Source organism: Zingiber officinale, chromosome 5B (genome assembly GCF_018446385.1).
Source record: "Zingiber officinale cultivar Zhangliang chromosome 5B, Zo_v1.1, whole genome shotgun sequence".
Lineage (NCBI taxonomy): Eukaryota > Viridiplantae > Streptophyta > Magnoliopsida > Zingiberales > Zingiberaceae > Zingiber > Zingiber officinale.
Genome location: NC_055995.1, coordinates 1,682,770 through 1,698,244, shown reverse-complemented (window position 1 = coordinate 1,698,244; position 15,475 = coordinate 1,682,770). Strand labels below are relative to the sequence as shown.

Genomic DNA, 15,475 nt, shown 5'->3' with positions numbered 1-15,475 from the left:
ATTTGACAAGATATTGTTAAAGAAACAAAGAAAATCCCTATATTCAACAAGTCCCCAAATCAACCATAAAAATTTGCTGGATTCTTATGTTACAGAAATAACTTACCTGCAGCCAGCAGGAGAAAAGCAGAGAATGAACAGCTCCTCCAATGCATCCTTGAGAACCTGAAAACTGGGAGAGCGAGATACAAGACATATGCATTTGTCGGCAAATGAATTTGCAGGTATCTTATATGCTTCAATAATATCATCGCAGACCAGATCACGGAATGCAATGCATGCAACATAAATTTTGGACCCATCCCCCTCTGCAATTGAAAACAATGTCAAAGCACTAAAAAAAAATTCTGTTGTAATTCTTTAAAGATGGTATATGAAGATGGAAGCAAACATTTTTTATTTTGCCATCAATAGGTGCAGACAAAATGTTCCTAATCAATTAATACAAGTCTAGTTAAAGGGCACAACTTCCCGCAAACAATTTTGAGGAAGCAAATGAAAAATAAAATAATTAAAATTTGACTAAAATTGTTACAGATTGAACTTCCTAACAATTTTTTTTTGTTAGTTTGGAGCAAATGGTATGGAAATTAAGTTGATTAAATTGGTTAAATTAAATATTAGAAAATAATCTTCTTGATTTCTGATATGACAAAATACTATCTGTATATCAACTGCATTCACCAACTCTATTATTTTTAGATTGGGACAGAAAATAGAAAATTTTCAAAATGGAAACCAAATGACAGATCTGTATATGAGAGAGCCTAAAAACTTGGTAACCTCTTCAATCATATTTCCCCTGGAGTTTAGTACAGAAATACATTTCAATAATCGTAAAAAAGACAATTTCTTTGAGAAAAACAAAATATAATTCAAGTGATTAAATGAATTGACCTTCTATTTCATAAAATAAATTTCTCTATGCAAAAGTGAGTATGAATATAAATTGGGGGGGTACATCATGCCATCTTAAAAGGAAAAATATTAATTCTCCCTATGCATAGACAAATTTATACAGCACAACAAACAAATTAATAATATCATCACTGAAATGTATTAGATCCCAACTTGGGATCACCTATATGAATTTTACCCTCCATTGACCTCTATGCAATGCTATATCCCTACATTTCTTTTATTCAAGTCTCAATAAGTAACTTCTAATTTAGTTACCTAGAGATTTCTTTTGTCTCTCTCTATTTCTTACACCTTCACATCTAAGTGACTTAGCTTATCTAACTACAGATCCTATTAGTTGTCTTTGAATATGATGATACTATCTCACCTATTTTTGTCTCATTTGATCATCTATACAAAGTACATCTACACCTAATTTCTAGCTCCAAATAGCAGTATCTTTTATCTTCCACATGAAGGAATTTTACCATGGAGATGCTGTAGGCCCAAATAACGACTGCGTTATTGAAGAAATAGCAAGTCTGAGCTAGTAGGAGAGATAACTCACGAAGTAGTTATGTTTGAAGATCTAACATTAATCATGGGTAGAGGAGTTAAGGGCAAGTGCAGCAGCAGAAAGATGGTGGTAAAGTGAAATGAGATGAGAACATTTGTGGCAAGGGTTGAGGATCGAGAGTTCAGGTTGAACATCCTAAATACAGTTAGATTAAGAACGTGCCCAGATTCAGAAATGATTTGTCATTTTGGGATGAATTAGGACATGTCTAACTCTAACATAGTATTAGAGTGTGCGAAAACCAATAACTGGGCATGGGGAAGTTTGTGGATGCTAGTGGTGGAGGGCAGCGTTCAAGCATGGATACTACACCACAGTCTCATATGAGCACTATAGGAGTCCTTTATGCTTATGTAGACCATCCCCTCCCAAAGCAACTAGGCATTTCAGGATAAATCTGACTTAGCCTTGCTTTATTATGATATTAGAGTCCTAAACTATACCTCTCAATCTAGCAGGCAAGAGGAGTCCAATTGAAAGAAGATTGCTACACTCATAGTTATGGCAAAGTCTGGCCATTATAGGTATTCTTGTGTCCCACCCCACCAAAGGCTCCATTCGGCTTCAGCATATTATAATGGACACAACAAAATTTGCAATTTGGTCAATATTCAATGGACATGACGCTAAAAAAATTTCAAGTTAATCAGGTTAAAATGAAGAAAGATTCAAGTATTGAGCTAGTATGATTACCAGGGTTATTAATTGCATTTAATTAATCTGGATGCATTGTTAACTTAGTGTCAATCAAGAGGTCTTAAGGTGAATCATGTTAATAGGAGTATCTTTTGGCTTATGCACAATAAATTCCATAGCCCCAAAGTTAAGGTCAGGGTCAGAACTATAGAATTGAAACCTTTGGAGAAGTTAAATACTGACACCTAAATATCTCAACATTAGAAATGTATGACTATTGATAAATGTTGCTCCTTTGCAACTTTGGTAACCAAAGTTTTTTTTTTTTAATAAGTAAAATGTATATATCTCCAGAGTACAATACCCGGTAATTAGTAGCGTCCCATGTCTGATGTAATGTCAAATCAGAAAATACTCCCAATGACCGGTAAACATGGATTTGTACATTTCTAAAAATCTTCTCACTCTCCAACTGTCTCTCATCAAAGATACAACTGCTCCTAACTCTCTATATAAAGTGTATCAAAGCTGACACACTGGCTTTAGCCAAAAGACGCCGTCCTCTAGTTACCTTAGTCTGGTAACCAGGGTTTAAGTGAGAAAATAGTTTGTTTCTGCTTGACATGGAAATTTATATCTTACTAGACCCCATACACACAAGAAACTCATAAAGTGAATTGGTCTTGATTGGTTTTATTAATAATAAGTTGGAACTAAGCATGCTCCATAGATGATCTTTTTGCCCGTGCCCTAGGGCTAGAAGACCGTGGAGTCATAAGCTATATCTGCTTAGACAATTTGACAACAATATACAAATTTCTATGAGCAGACCTAAATGAACAGAGATTTGCCCGATGTCAAAGTGCTGAAGACATTTTACCAGTGTCGATTTAAGCTGTAAAAAGAACACCTTGTAAACCATTCAATGTTTCTCCTAGTGTCAAATTAACCAGGCTATAAAATACCTGTTAAAACAATTGGATAACTCCGAGGATAAGTTGCAACATCATCAGAGTTAAACCCTGAAGTATAGAACTCCACCCCTGCAGGTAGAACACACTGCAATAGTAGCTCATCGTGAGAAGAAAGAAAAATACTTATTCAACAATAAATTGTGATAAGAGTTAACATGAATACTACTTATGTGTTTAGATAAAAAGCATAGAATGTCGCATGAAAAAACCAAAGTCTAAATATCATAATAAATTGACAAGCTCAACAAAATTAAGAATCTTGGCTCCTGTAAGACACGAACCCAGAGTAATTGAATGTTGGAGAATCAAATCCAGGGTGCTAAAGGGCCTAAATTAAGGTGAATTTATTTAGTGGAGTTGAATAAAGTTAAATTGATTTTTGTAGCAAATCCCTTGATAATTTTTTAATTGCACCATATATGTATTTTTGATACTTAAAAGACAATGGCCTTTGTGACAATTACGAATTGAAACGTAGTATTTACTATTTAGTTTTTGCAATGAAGAATGAGCACATAGAAAATAGCGACCTATGCCAAGACCTTATGCACAAGCTCAACTTAAACAATCCAACTTCAACAAAGTCAACACGAGGGAAAGTAGATATGTGAGTTGAGGTTGTGGTCAAAATCAAAATAAACCTAGTCAGATTCATAATAACGCAATTTTTAAATGCCAAATGATGTAGCGAGTAATCTGATTGATAATATTACAAAAACGCACATGAAAACAATTGCAGAAAAGAACCACTTACTATTATCTCATGAGGTATTTCTATAATTCGATAAGAGTTGCATCAAAATCCTGTTGCCTTAACACACCAAATTCATGTTCCGACATCGTATAGAGATAGTCTAACTAGTCTATCGGTCGATTTCTCACTTTTAATAAGTTAAATCAAGGAGATGCAAAGAGAAGCTAGCAGGAAGAAAGGGTCGGAGTAAACTTACGGTCGGCAGCTGCGGCGGAGGGGGAGGATAGAGAGACTGGTTGGAAGGAGGGTACTGGTCGAGGAGGGAAGGCATGTACATGACCTCCATTCCCTGGAACCCCTTGTTCCCCTCCAGGGTCGCGATCTCCGGCCCGATCCCGCACACCACGAAATATTCGAAGATCTTCGCCGGAGAAGATGCCGCCATCAGATCCGGCCGAGGATGACAACGAATATCCTATCGCTATAGCATCCCACCGCTTAGCCTGCGATTCTTCTATCCGATCTCAATGCTGACCAGTTCCTGTTGGAGATTGATCCGCCAACGTCGCTAGATCTCGGTTTCGGAGTAGACGGAAAAGAGCAACAGATTTGCTCGAGAGTGCGATTTTCCTTGTCAATGGATGGCTTTTTTTTTTTTTTTTTTTTTTTTTTTGTAACGGTGACCAGGGAGCGGGTCGCTGAGCGAGGGATGACTGACGAGTCTACTCGGCGCACGCCCGGTCGGAGAGATTACTCTTTGGGTTTGGGTTTGGGCTTGGGTTAAGAATGATGAAGGCGAGGAGGATCCAATAACAGGGGATTCGGACACGTGGATTTGTATCATAGACCGGAGAAGTGGAAAAGAATGAAAAGACCACGGTGTCAAAAATAAATCCGATGTATTAATTCGATTAGAGTCGATATTAAAAAAATTAGATTTGGATTAAAAGTTTTTGGATTCGGATTAAGAGTTTTTGGGTTGATTTAGTTTAGGTCAGATACGGATTAGTCTGAGTTGATCTAAATATACAATTTAAGAATATTTAGGGTTTAAATCTAATCTTATTTTAAAAATTAAAATATTTTTTAGAATACAGTATAACAATAATAAAATATTAAAATAAAAGTGAAAATTATTAAAAAAATAATAAAAAAAGTTTTTGGTATCCGGATTTGAATTTTAGATTTTTAGATTGAGTTCGCTTCATATTTGAGTTGATATTTTTTTATTAACAGATTTTTAATTTAGTTATCTGAATTAATATCCATTAAACTGTTTACTTAGATAAATAAATTATTTATTGTCTAAAATATCCTATCTTAATACAATTTTGTTTTCGACAATTTACCAACAGTATATGTTATTTTGGTAATGTCCGTGTTAGCTTCTATGGTAAAATTACCCTTACATATTGACATATGTCTGAAGCAGGAATTAAATGGGAGTTTGAAGCATATCATTGAACCACTTGTTTTCATGTAAAAAAATTACGATACTTCCTCACTCTCGCTTCATCAGTTAAAAGACAACTTTTACTTTACCGGGTCAGCTCTATTTAGTATTAACAAACGCTTTTACTAGACGAGCTCAAGTATCATCAATGAAACCTTGAATGGTAGGTCTCAGTGCTTCACCAACGACCGTATCATCCCCCACTGGCACAAGGCTTCCATCCCTTTAGTGGTGTTTGTTCGTTAGAAGAAGCGGTTCTGAGTGAGTGGTGACCAAAGGTGACAGTGTTAATGTCAGTTTAAGACAAACTGACATTAATTACACTTAGCTTGAATAGCCCATCAGTTACATAACTCTTTACTAAAAATATTTTATTTTTAGACAGAAAAACTCTATCCGACTAAAAAATAATGTAAAAGTCATACTTGTTTAGTTGTTTAACGATATCCAGACACTAATTTTTTTTTCGAATATCCGGAACATATAGCATTGATCTAGGGGTTTGATTTTTTATAAACTCAGTCGTAATCTTTATTGCATTATTCCAATCATTTAAATACAACTACTTACATTCCTTCTCGACAAAGGCAGAAAACAAACATGGAATAAGAAGGTTTTATTCTTACTTTAAAAAAAGATACTAGACTCAATTCTACTGAAATCCTACTAAAAATAAAAGATACTCGACTTAGTAAAAATCAATTACTATAATTGAATCAATTCTCTTTATATTCATTCTTGTTTCTAAAGCTGTCGTGTGTGTATCTCTTGTATTTGATGGACTCCAAATGAGCTTGCCTACAGTCCATAATATTATTTGTTATAGCCCTTGGATCTGGATCGCATAATGTGACGGTTTACACGATCGGTGGAACCAATCTTTGTTTCATGATTTTACAACCTTAACGACTTATGGTGGTAGGGATAATTTGAGGCTCGTTGGGATTAGAGAACCTCTCGATCTAAGGGGTTTGATTTCTTTTTGTAAACTCAGTTGTAATCTTTATTGCATTATTCCAGCCATTTAAATACACCTACTTACATTCCTTCCCGACAAAGGAAAAAAACAAACATTGAATAAGAAGGTTTTATTCTTATTAAAAATAAAAGATACTAGACTCAATTCAATTTTTAGATACTTGACTTAAATAAAAATCAATTACTATAGTTGAATCAATTCTCTTGATATGCACTCTTATTTCTAAATATGTAGTGTGCGTATCTCTTGAATTTGATGGGCTCCATACGAACTTGTCTACGGTCATAACATTACTCCCTCCCTAAAAAACGGATTTGTCCACAAACACAATGATGAGTAACGTCCCTGGTAGCTACTGCCCTTGGATTTAGATCGCATAATGGGATAGTTTACTGACTGATCGGTGGAATCAATATTTGTCTTCTTGGCTTTATAACCTTGACGGTCTATGATGATAGGGATAATTTGAGGCTCGTTGGGATTAGAGAACCTCTAGATCTAGGGATTTGATTTCTTTTCGTAAACTCAGTCATAATCTTTATTGCATTATTTCAGCCATTTAAATACAACTACTTACGTTCCTACCCCACAAAGGAAGAAAACAAAGATTGAATAAGAAGGTTTTATTCTTACTATAAATAAAAGATGCTAGACTCAATCCTACTTAAAATAAAAGATACTCAACTCAATCCTACTAAAAATAAAAGATACTCAACTTAAATAAAAATCTCTTGATATGCACCCTTCTTTCTAAATTTGTCATGTATGTATCTCTAGTATTTGATGGGCTCCAGATGGGCTTACCTACTGTCCATAATATTACTCCCTTCTTGAAAAACTGGTTTGTCTGCAAACACGAATGATGGGTAACGTCCCTGATGACTACTGCATCTTTCCATGAATCCGCATGGTTTGAGGAGAGCGGGTGTCTGTGATCGCATTGAGGGAAATTTCAACATCCTCGACGTGGTCTTGTTCATCAGAATCTTCTAATCCCTTAAGACAGAAAAGACATTTGCAACGCTGGCTAGGAGTGTAAAGTTCATCACAATTAAAACAAAGGCTCTTAGCATGTTGTTATTCCATTTCCTCCCTATTTAAATCGTTTGATAAATGATTACTTCAGTGGTTGGATGGGGGCGCATCATGATTGGATGGGGGCAAAACTCATAGCCGATGTGAGATCTTTTGGGTGATGAAGCTCGACGATATGATCTTGGAGGCCACTAATGAATATTTGAACTTCTTGTTCTGATGTTAAGGCTCTCGCTCGTGTCACCAATTGTTCGAACTTTCGCGGGTAGTCTTCCACGAATCTTGATTGTTGAAGTTTGGCAAGCTCACCCAATTTGTTGTTGCGAATAGGTGGCCCAAACCTCAAATTACACTGATCTTTAAATTCCTCCCATTGAATATGAGGTCGATCACGTTCTAGATTGATGAACCATAATTAGCCATCTCCCTTAAGATGGAACAAGGCTAGGCCAATCTTTTCTTCCTTTGGAGTGCGTTAATGGTGAAAAAAATGGTCACATCAATTAAGTCATCCCAAGGGATCAAACTGACCATCATAACACGGGAAATCTAGTTTCGAATACCGTGGTATACATGAGGATCCCTCCTCATTGCCATAGTACCTTTTCGAGCGATGCCCTTATAAGTCAGGATGGTTGCTGCTCTCTTCACCTGGATGATTGTTGTGCGAGTGTAGCTTAGAGAAGCCTTTGGACAATTCCTCTAGTTTAGCGTGGATGAGTTGTTGCCGCTTGTCATTGGCGACTTTGTCCTCCCGTTAAATTTTGAGAAAAGCATCAAAGCGTTGTGGAAGTGCTTGTGAGTCACGACGAGCTCAGATACCAATTTGTTATGGCCCTTGGATCTAGATTACGTAATGGGACAGTTTACTGGCTGATCGGTGGAATCAATATTTATCTTCTTGGTTTTACGACCTTGACAACCTATGGTGGTAGGGATAATTTGAGGTTAATTGGGATTAGAGAACCTCTCGATTTAGGGGGTTTGATTTCTTTTTGTAAACTCAATCGTAATCTTTATTGCATTGTTCCAGCCATTTAAATGTAACTATTTACATTCCTTCCCAATAAAGGAAGAAAACAAACACAAAATAATAAGGTTTTATTCTTACTTAAAAATAAAAGATATTAGACTCAATCCTACTGAAAATAAAATATACTCGACTCAATCCTACTAAAAATAAAAGATATTTGACTTGAATAAAAATCAATTACTATAGCTGAATCAATTCTCTTGATATGCATCATTCTTTCTAAATTTGTCGTGCATATATCTCTTGTATTTGATGGGCTCCAAATAGGCTTACCTACGGTTCATAACAGAAGCATTGAGGTAGAATGTGGTAGAGAACTCACATTGCAGCTGAGAAGTGAACTAACAAGGAGAAGAATACATGTGACAAAAAGGTGAAGTTAAGGCATCTTCTCTAGGAATCAATCACTGGTATATATATATATATATAAACTATCTGCAGATAGGTCTCCCCAAGAGGCACTTGGGATCTAGAAAAGCAAAAACAAAAAAACATATAATTGGCACAAGGAAACACAATGAAGCCAAAAATACACAGTTTATTGATCAAGTGAATGCAATGTTGCAGTGGAAACCCATCACAGGAGTTTCTAGTCTAGGACTAATTGGTAAATCAATAACAATGGCAAAAACAGATAAAGCTATTTCATGTGTCTATAACTAAATGGTAAATCTATAACAATGGCAAACAGATAAAGCTTTCATGCTTGTGAAGAAAGCTTAGACTAAAATTTTCTTATCAAGAATCTCATTGTGTATTATTTGAAGACTAAAGAAACTATTTTCAACAGAACTATTACTAAAAAGAACACATAGTAAGGAAAACCAAGTATGATTATTACTTATTTGCTCGGAGTAATATTCTTCTTTCAAGAAGCACAGCGGTAAAAAATTGAATCAGGTTATCCACATCAAGGCACTGTACCAAGGGTTGAAATGAAATCTGCACATGATGAAATAGCTACATCAATATCAACACCTTGATCTTAACAACATCCATGAAAGTGAGCAAAACAACAACAACAACAACAAAAACATAACAGAAAAAGCAAGATGTATACATCTGCATGAGGAAGCCCTTCCTTTGGTGGTGTTTCCGCACAAAGAAGACAATTTTCAATAGCAAATAAAACTCGATCTTTTCCCGGTGTAGGTAAAGGAACATTAGATACCATATCAGCTATTACATCCCATAATGGCTTGCTGAAAATTTGACAAGATATTGTTAAAGAAACAAAGAAAATCCCTATATTCAACAAGTCCCCAAATCAACCATAAAAATTTGCTGGATTCTTATGTTACAGAAATAACTTACCTGCAGCCAGCAGGAGAAAAGCAGAGAATGAACAGCTCCTCCAATGCATCCTTGAGAACCTGAAAACTGGGAGAGCGAGATACAAGACATATGCATTTGTCGGCAAATGAATTTGCAGGTATCTTATATGCTTCAATAATATCATCGCAGACCAGATCACGGAATGCAATGCATGCAACATAAATTTTGGACCCATCCCCCTCTGCAATTGAAAACAATGTCAAAGCACTAAAAAAAAATTCTGTTGTAATTCTTTAAAGATGGTATATGAAGATGGAAGCAAACATTTTTTATTTTGCCATCAATAGGTGCAGACAAAATGTTCCTAATCAATTAATACAAGTCTAGTTAAAGGGCACAACTTCCCGCAAACAATTTTGAGGAAGCAAATGAAAAATAAAATAATTAAAATTTGACTAAAATTGTTACAGATTGAACTTCCTAACAATTTTTTTTTGTTAGTTTGGAGCAAATGGTATGGAAATTAAGTTGATTAAATTGGTTAAATTAAATATTAGAAAATAATCTTCTTGATTTCTGATATGACAAAATACTATCTGTATATCAACTGCATTCACCAACTCTATTATTTTTAGATTGGGACAGAAAATAGAAAATTTTCAAAATGGAAACCAAATGACAGATCTGTATATGAGAGAGCCTAAAACTTGGTAACCTCTTCAATCATATTTCCCCTGGAGTTTAGTACAGAAATACATTTCAATAATCGTAAAAAAGACAATTTCTTTGAGAAAAACAAAATATAATTCAAGTGATTAAATGAATTGACCTTCTATTTCATAAAATAAATTTCTCTATGCAAAAGTGAGTATGAATATAAATTGGGGGGGTACATCATGCCATCTTAAAAGGAAAAATATTAATTCTCCCTATGCATAGACAAATTTATACAGCACAACAAACAAATTAATAATATCATCACTGAAATGTATTAGATCCCAACTTGGGATCACCTATATGAATTTTACCCTCCATTGACCTCTATGCAATGCTATATCCCTACATTTCTTTTATTCAAGTCTCAATAAGTAACTTCTAATTTAGTTACCTAGAGATTTCTTTTGTCTCTCTCTATTTCTTACACCTTCACATCTAAGTGACTTAGCTTATCTAACTACAGATCCTATTAGTTGTCTTTGAATATGATGATACTATCTCACCTATTTTTGTCTCATTTGATCATCTATACAAAGTACATCTACACCTAATTTCTAGCTCCAAATAGCAGTATCTTTTATCTTCCACATGAAGGAATTTTACCATGGAGATGCTGTAGGCCCAAATAACAACTGTGTTATTGAAGAAATAGCAAGTCTGAGCTAGTAGGAGAGATAACTCATGAAGTAGTTATGTTTGAAGATCTAACATTAATCATGGGTAGAGGAGTTAAGGGCAAGTGCAACAGCAGAAAGATGGTGGTAAAGTGAAATGAGATGAGAACATTTGTGGCAAGGGTTGAGGTTCGAGAGTTCAGGTTGAACATCCTAAATACAGTTAGATTAAGAACATGCCCATATTCAGAAATGATTTGTCATTTTGGGATGAATTAGGCCATGTCTAACTCTAACATAGTATTAGAGTGTGCGAAAACCAATAACTGGGCATGGGGAAGTTTGTGGATGCTAGTGGTGGAGGGCAGCGTTCAAGCATGGATACTACACCACAGTCTCATATGAGCACTATAGGAGTCCTTTATGCTTATGTAGACCATCCCCTCCCAAAGCAACTAGGCATTTCAGGATAAATCTGACTTAGCCTTGCTTTATTATGATATTAGAGTCCTAAACTATACCTCTCAATCTAGCAGGCAAGAGGAGTCCAATTGAAAGAAGATTGCTACACTCATAGTTATGGCAAAGTCTGGCCATTATAGGTATTCTTGTGCCCAATCGACTAGGCTCCATTCAGCTTCAGCATATTATAATGGACACAACAAAATTTGCAATTTGGTCAATATTCAATGGACATGACGCTAAAAAATTTCAAGTTAATCAGGTTAAAATGAAGAAAGATTCAAGTATTGAGCTAGTATGATTACCAGGGTTATTAATTGCATTTAATTAATCTGGATGCATTGTTAACTTAGTGTCAATCAAGAGGTCTTAAGGTGAATCATGTTAATAGGAGTATCTTTTGGCTTATGCACAATAAATTCCATAGCCCCAAAGTTAAGGTCAGGGTCAGAACTATAGAATTGAAACCTTTGGAGAAGTTAAATACTGACACCTAAATATCTCAACATTAGAAATGTATGACTATTGATAAATGTTGCTCCTTTGCAACTTTGGTAACCAAAGTTTTTTTTTTTTAATAAGTAAAATGTATATATCTCCAGAGTACAATACCCGGTAATTAGTAGCGTCCCATGTCTGATGTAATGTCAAATCAGAAAATACTCCCAATGACCGGTAAACATGGATTTGTACATTTCTAAAAATCTTCTCACTCTCAACTGTCTCTCATCAAAGATACAACTGCTCCTAACTCTCTATATAAAGTGTATCAAAGCTGACACACTGGCTTTAGCCAAGACGCCGTCCTCTAGTTACCTTAGTCTGGTAACCAGGGTTTAAGTGAGAAAATAGTTTGTTTCTGCTTGACATGGAAATTTATATCTTACTAGACCCCATACACACAAGAAACTCATAAAGTGAATTGGTCTTGATTGGTTTTATTAATAATAAGTTGGAACTAAGCATGCTCCATAGATGATCTTTTGCCCGTGCCCTAGGGCTAGAAGACCGTGGAGTCATAAGCTATATCTGCTTAGACAATTTGACAACAATATACAAATTTCTATGAGCAGACCTAAATGAACAGAGATTTGCCCGATGTCAAAGTGCTGAAGACATTTTACCAGTGTCGATTTAAGCTGTAAAAAGAACACCTTGTAAACCATTCAATGTTTCTCCTAGTGTCAAATTAACCAGGCTATAAAATACCTGTTAAAACAATTGGATAACTCCGAGGATAAGTTGCAACATCATCAGAGTTAAACCCTGAAGTATAGAACTCCACCCCTGCAGGTAGAACACACTGCAATAGTAGCTCATCGTGAGAAGAAAGAAAAATACTTATTCAACAATAAATTGTGATAAGAGTTAACATGAATACTACTTATGTGTTTAGATAAAAAGCATAGAATGTCGCATGAAAAAACCAAAGTCTAAATATCATAATAAATTGACAAGCTCAACAAAATTAAGAATCTTGGCTCCTGTAAGACACGAACCCAGAGTAATTGAATGTTGGAGAATCAAATCCAGGGTGCTAAAGGGCCTAAATTAAGGTGAATTTATTTAGTGGAGTTGAATAAAGTTAAATTGATTTTTGTAGCAAATCCCTTGATAATTTTTTAATTGCACCATATATGTATTTTTGATACTTAAAAGACAATGGCCTTTGTGACAATTACGAATTGAAACGTAGTATTTACTATTTAGTTTTTGCAATGAAGAATGAGCACATAGAAAATAGCGACCTATGCCAAGACCTTATGCACAAGCTCAACTTAAACAATCCAACTTCAACAAAGTCAACACGAGGGAAAGTAGATATGTGAGTTGAGGTTGTGGTCAAAATCAAAATAAACCTAGTCAGATTCATAATAACGCAATTTTTAAATGCCAAATGATGTAGCGAGTAATCTGATTGATAATATTACAAAAACGCACATGAAAACAATTGCAGAAAAGAACCACTTACTATTATCTCATGAGGTATTTCTATAATTCGATAAGAGTTGCATCAAAATCCTGTTGCCTTAACACACCAAATTCATGTTCCGACATCGTATAGAGATAGTCTAACTAGTCTATCGGTCGATTTCTCACTTTTAATAAGTTAAATCAAGGAGATGCAAAGAGAAGCTAGCAGGAAGAAAGGGTCGGAGTAAACTTACGGTCGGCAGCTGCGGCGGAGGGGGAGGATAGAGAGACTGGTTGGAAGGAGGGTACTGGTCGAGGAGGGAAGGCATGTACATGACCTCCATTCCCTGGAACCCCTTGTTCCCCTCCAGGGTCGCGATCTCCGGCCCGATCCCGCACACCACGAAGTATTCGAAGATCTTCGCCGGAGAAGATGCCGCCATCAGATCCGGCCGAGGATGACAACGAATATCCTATCGCTATAGCATCCCACCGCTTAGCCTGCGATTCTTCTATCCGATCTCAATGCTGAGCAGTTCCTGTTGGAGATTGATCCGCCAACGTCGCTAGATCTCGGTTTCGGAGTAGACGGAAAAGAGCAACAGATTTGCTCGAGAGTGCGATTTTCCTTGTCAATGGATGGCTTTTTTTTTTTTTTTTTTTGTAACGGGAGCGGGTCGCTGAGCGAGGGATGACTGACGAGTCTACTCGGCGCACGCCCGGTCGGAGAGATTACTCTTTGGGTTTGGGTTTGGGCTTGGGTTAAGAATGATGAAGGCGAGGAGGATCCAATAACAGGGGATTCGGACACGTGGATTTGTATCATAGACCGGAGAAGTGGAAAAGAATGAAAAGACCACGGTGTCAAAAATAAATCCGATGTATTAATTCGATTAGAGTCGATATTAAAAAAATTAGATTTGGATTAAAAGTTTTTGGATTCGGATTAAGAGTTTTTGGGTTGATTTAGTTTAGGTCAGATACGGATTAGTCTGAGTTGATCTAAATATACAATTTAAGAATATTTAGGGTTTAAATCTAATCTTATTTTAAAAATTAAAATATTTTTTAGAATACAGTATAACAATAATAAAATATTAAAATAAAAGTGAAAACTCTTAAAAAATAATAAAAAAGTTTTTGGTATCCGGATTTGAATTTTAGATTTTTAGATTGAGTTCGCATCATATTTGAGTTGATATTTTTTTATTAACCGATTTTTAATTTAGTTATCTGAATTAATATCCATTAAACTGTTTACTTAGATAAATAAAATAAATAAATAAATTATTTATTGTCTAAAATATCCTATCTTAATACAATTTTGTTTTCGACAATTTACCAACAGTATATGTAATTTTGATATTGTTCGTGTAAGCTTCTATGGTAAAATTACCCTTACATATTGACATATGTCTGAAGCAGGAATTAAATGGGAGTTTGAAGCATATCATTGAACCACTTGTTTTCATGTAAAAAAATTACGATACTTCCTCACTCTCGCTTCATCAGTTAAAAGACAACTTTTACTTTACCGGGTCAGCTCTATTTAGTATTAACAAACGCTTTTACTAGACGAGCTCAAGTATCATCAATGAAACCTTGAATGGTAGGTCTCAGTGCTTCACCAACGACCGTATCATCCCCCACTGGCACAAGGCTTCCATCCCTTTAGTGGTGTTTGTTCGTTAGAAGAAGCGGTTCTGAGTGAGTGGTGACCAAAGGTGACAGTGTTAATGTCAGTTTAAGACAAACTGACATTAATTACACTTAGCTTGAATAGCCCATCAGTTACATAACTCTTTACTAAAAATATTTTATTTTTAGACAGAAAAACTCTATCCGACTAAAAAATAATGTAAAAGTCATACTTGTTTAGTTGTTTAACGATATCCAGACACTAATTTTTTTTTCGAATATCCGGAACATATAGCACATTATTGAGAGTCAACTCCTTGCCAAAGGTCAACTTCAATATAACTTTTCCTTTGACCATGATATCTAAGGTTGCTGAGTTTTCCATAAAAAGTTTCTCCCTAACTTTGATTTCTTTAAAGTTGTAGAGCAGTTCCTTGTTATAGCAGGTATATCTGGTGGCATCAGTATCGATCCACCATTACTGCATATTTGAACCCACTAGGTTCAGTTTAGAGACCACGATGTAGTGGTCGTCCATTTCTAGTCTCTCATTTAGGCTGGTCTCCTGCTTCTT

At 35.5% G+C, this 15,475-nt stretch overlaps 2 protein-coding genes across 3 annotated transcripts in view; both read right to left on the bottom strand.

The window, feature by feature from the left end:
• Window positions 1–4,412, bottom strand: part of LOC121983884 (DENN domain and WD repeat-containing protein SCD1-like) — a 29,869-nt gene extending 25,457 nt beyond the window's left edge. The window contains exons 1-3 of one of the 2 annotated variants that reach the window (XM_042536564.1): window positions 4,038–4,412; window positions 3,079–3,172; window positions 107–308 (exon numbers count right to left, since the gene is read on the bottom strand). In XM_042536564.1, the coding sequence (XP_042392498.1) occupies window positions 107–308; window positions 3,079–3,172; window positions 4,038–4,226 (485 nt within the window). In that variant the 5' untranslated portion in view covers window positions 4,227–4,412. The remainder of the gene's footprint in view (window positions 1–106; window positions 309–3,078; window positions 3,173–4,037) is intronic. The other variant, XM_042536563.1, reaches the window with a different exon arrangement.
• A 4,678-nt stretch (window positions 4,413–9,090) lies between these two features.
• On the bottom strand, window positions 9,091–13,911 carry LOC121987193 (DENN domain and WD repeat-containing protein SCD1-like). The gene is made up of 5 exons (XM_042541090.1): window positions 13,518–13,911; window positions 12,559–12,652; window positions 9,596–9,797; window positions 9,342–9,483; window positions 9,091–9,223 (listed from the first exon to the last, which is right to left on the bottom strand). The coding sequence occupies exons 1-5, from the start codon at window positions 13,704–13,706 to the stop codon at window positions 9,119–9,121; spliced, it is 732 nt and encodes a 243-aa protein (XP_042397024.1). The 5' UTR covers window positions 13,707–13,911; the 3' UTR covers window positions 9,091–9,118.
• Window positions 13,912–15,475: the final 1,564 nt, after the last annotated feature.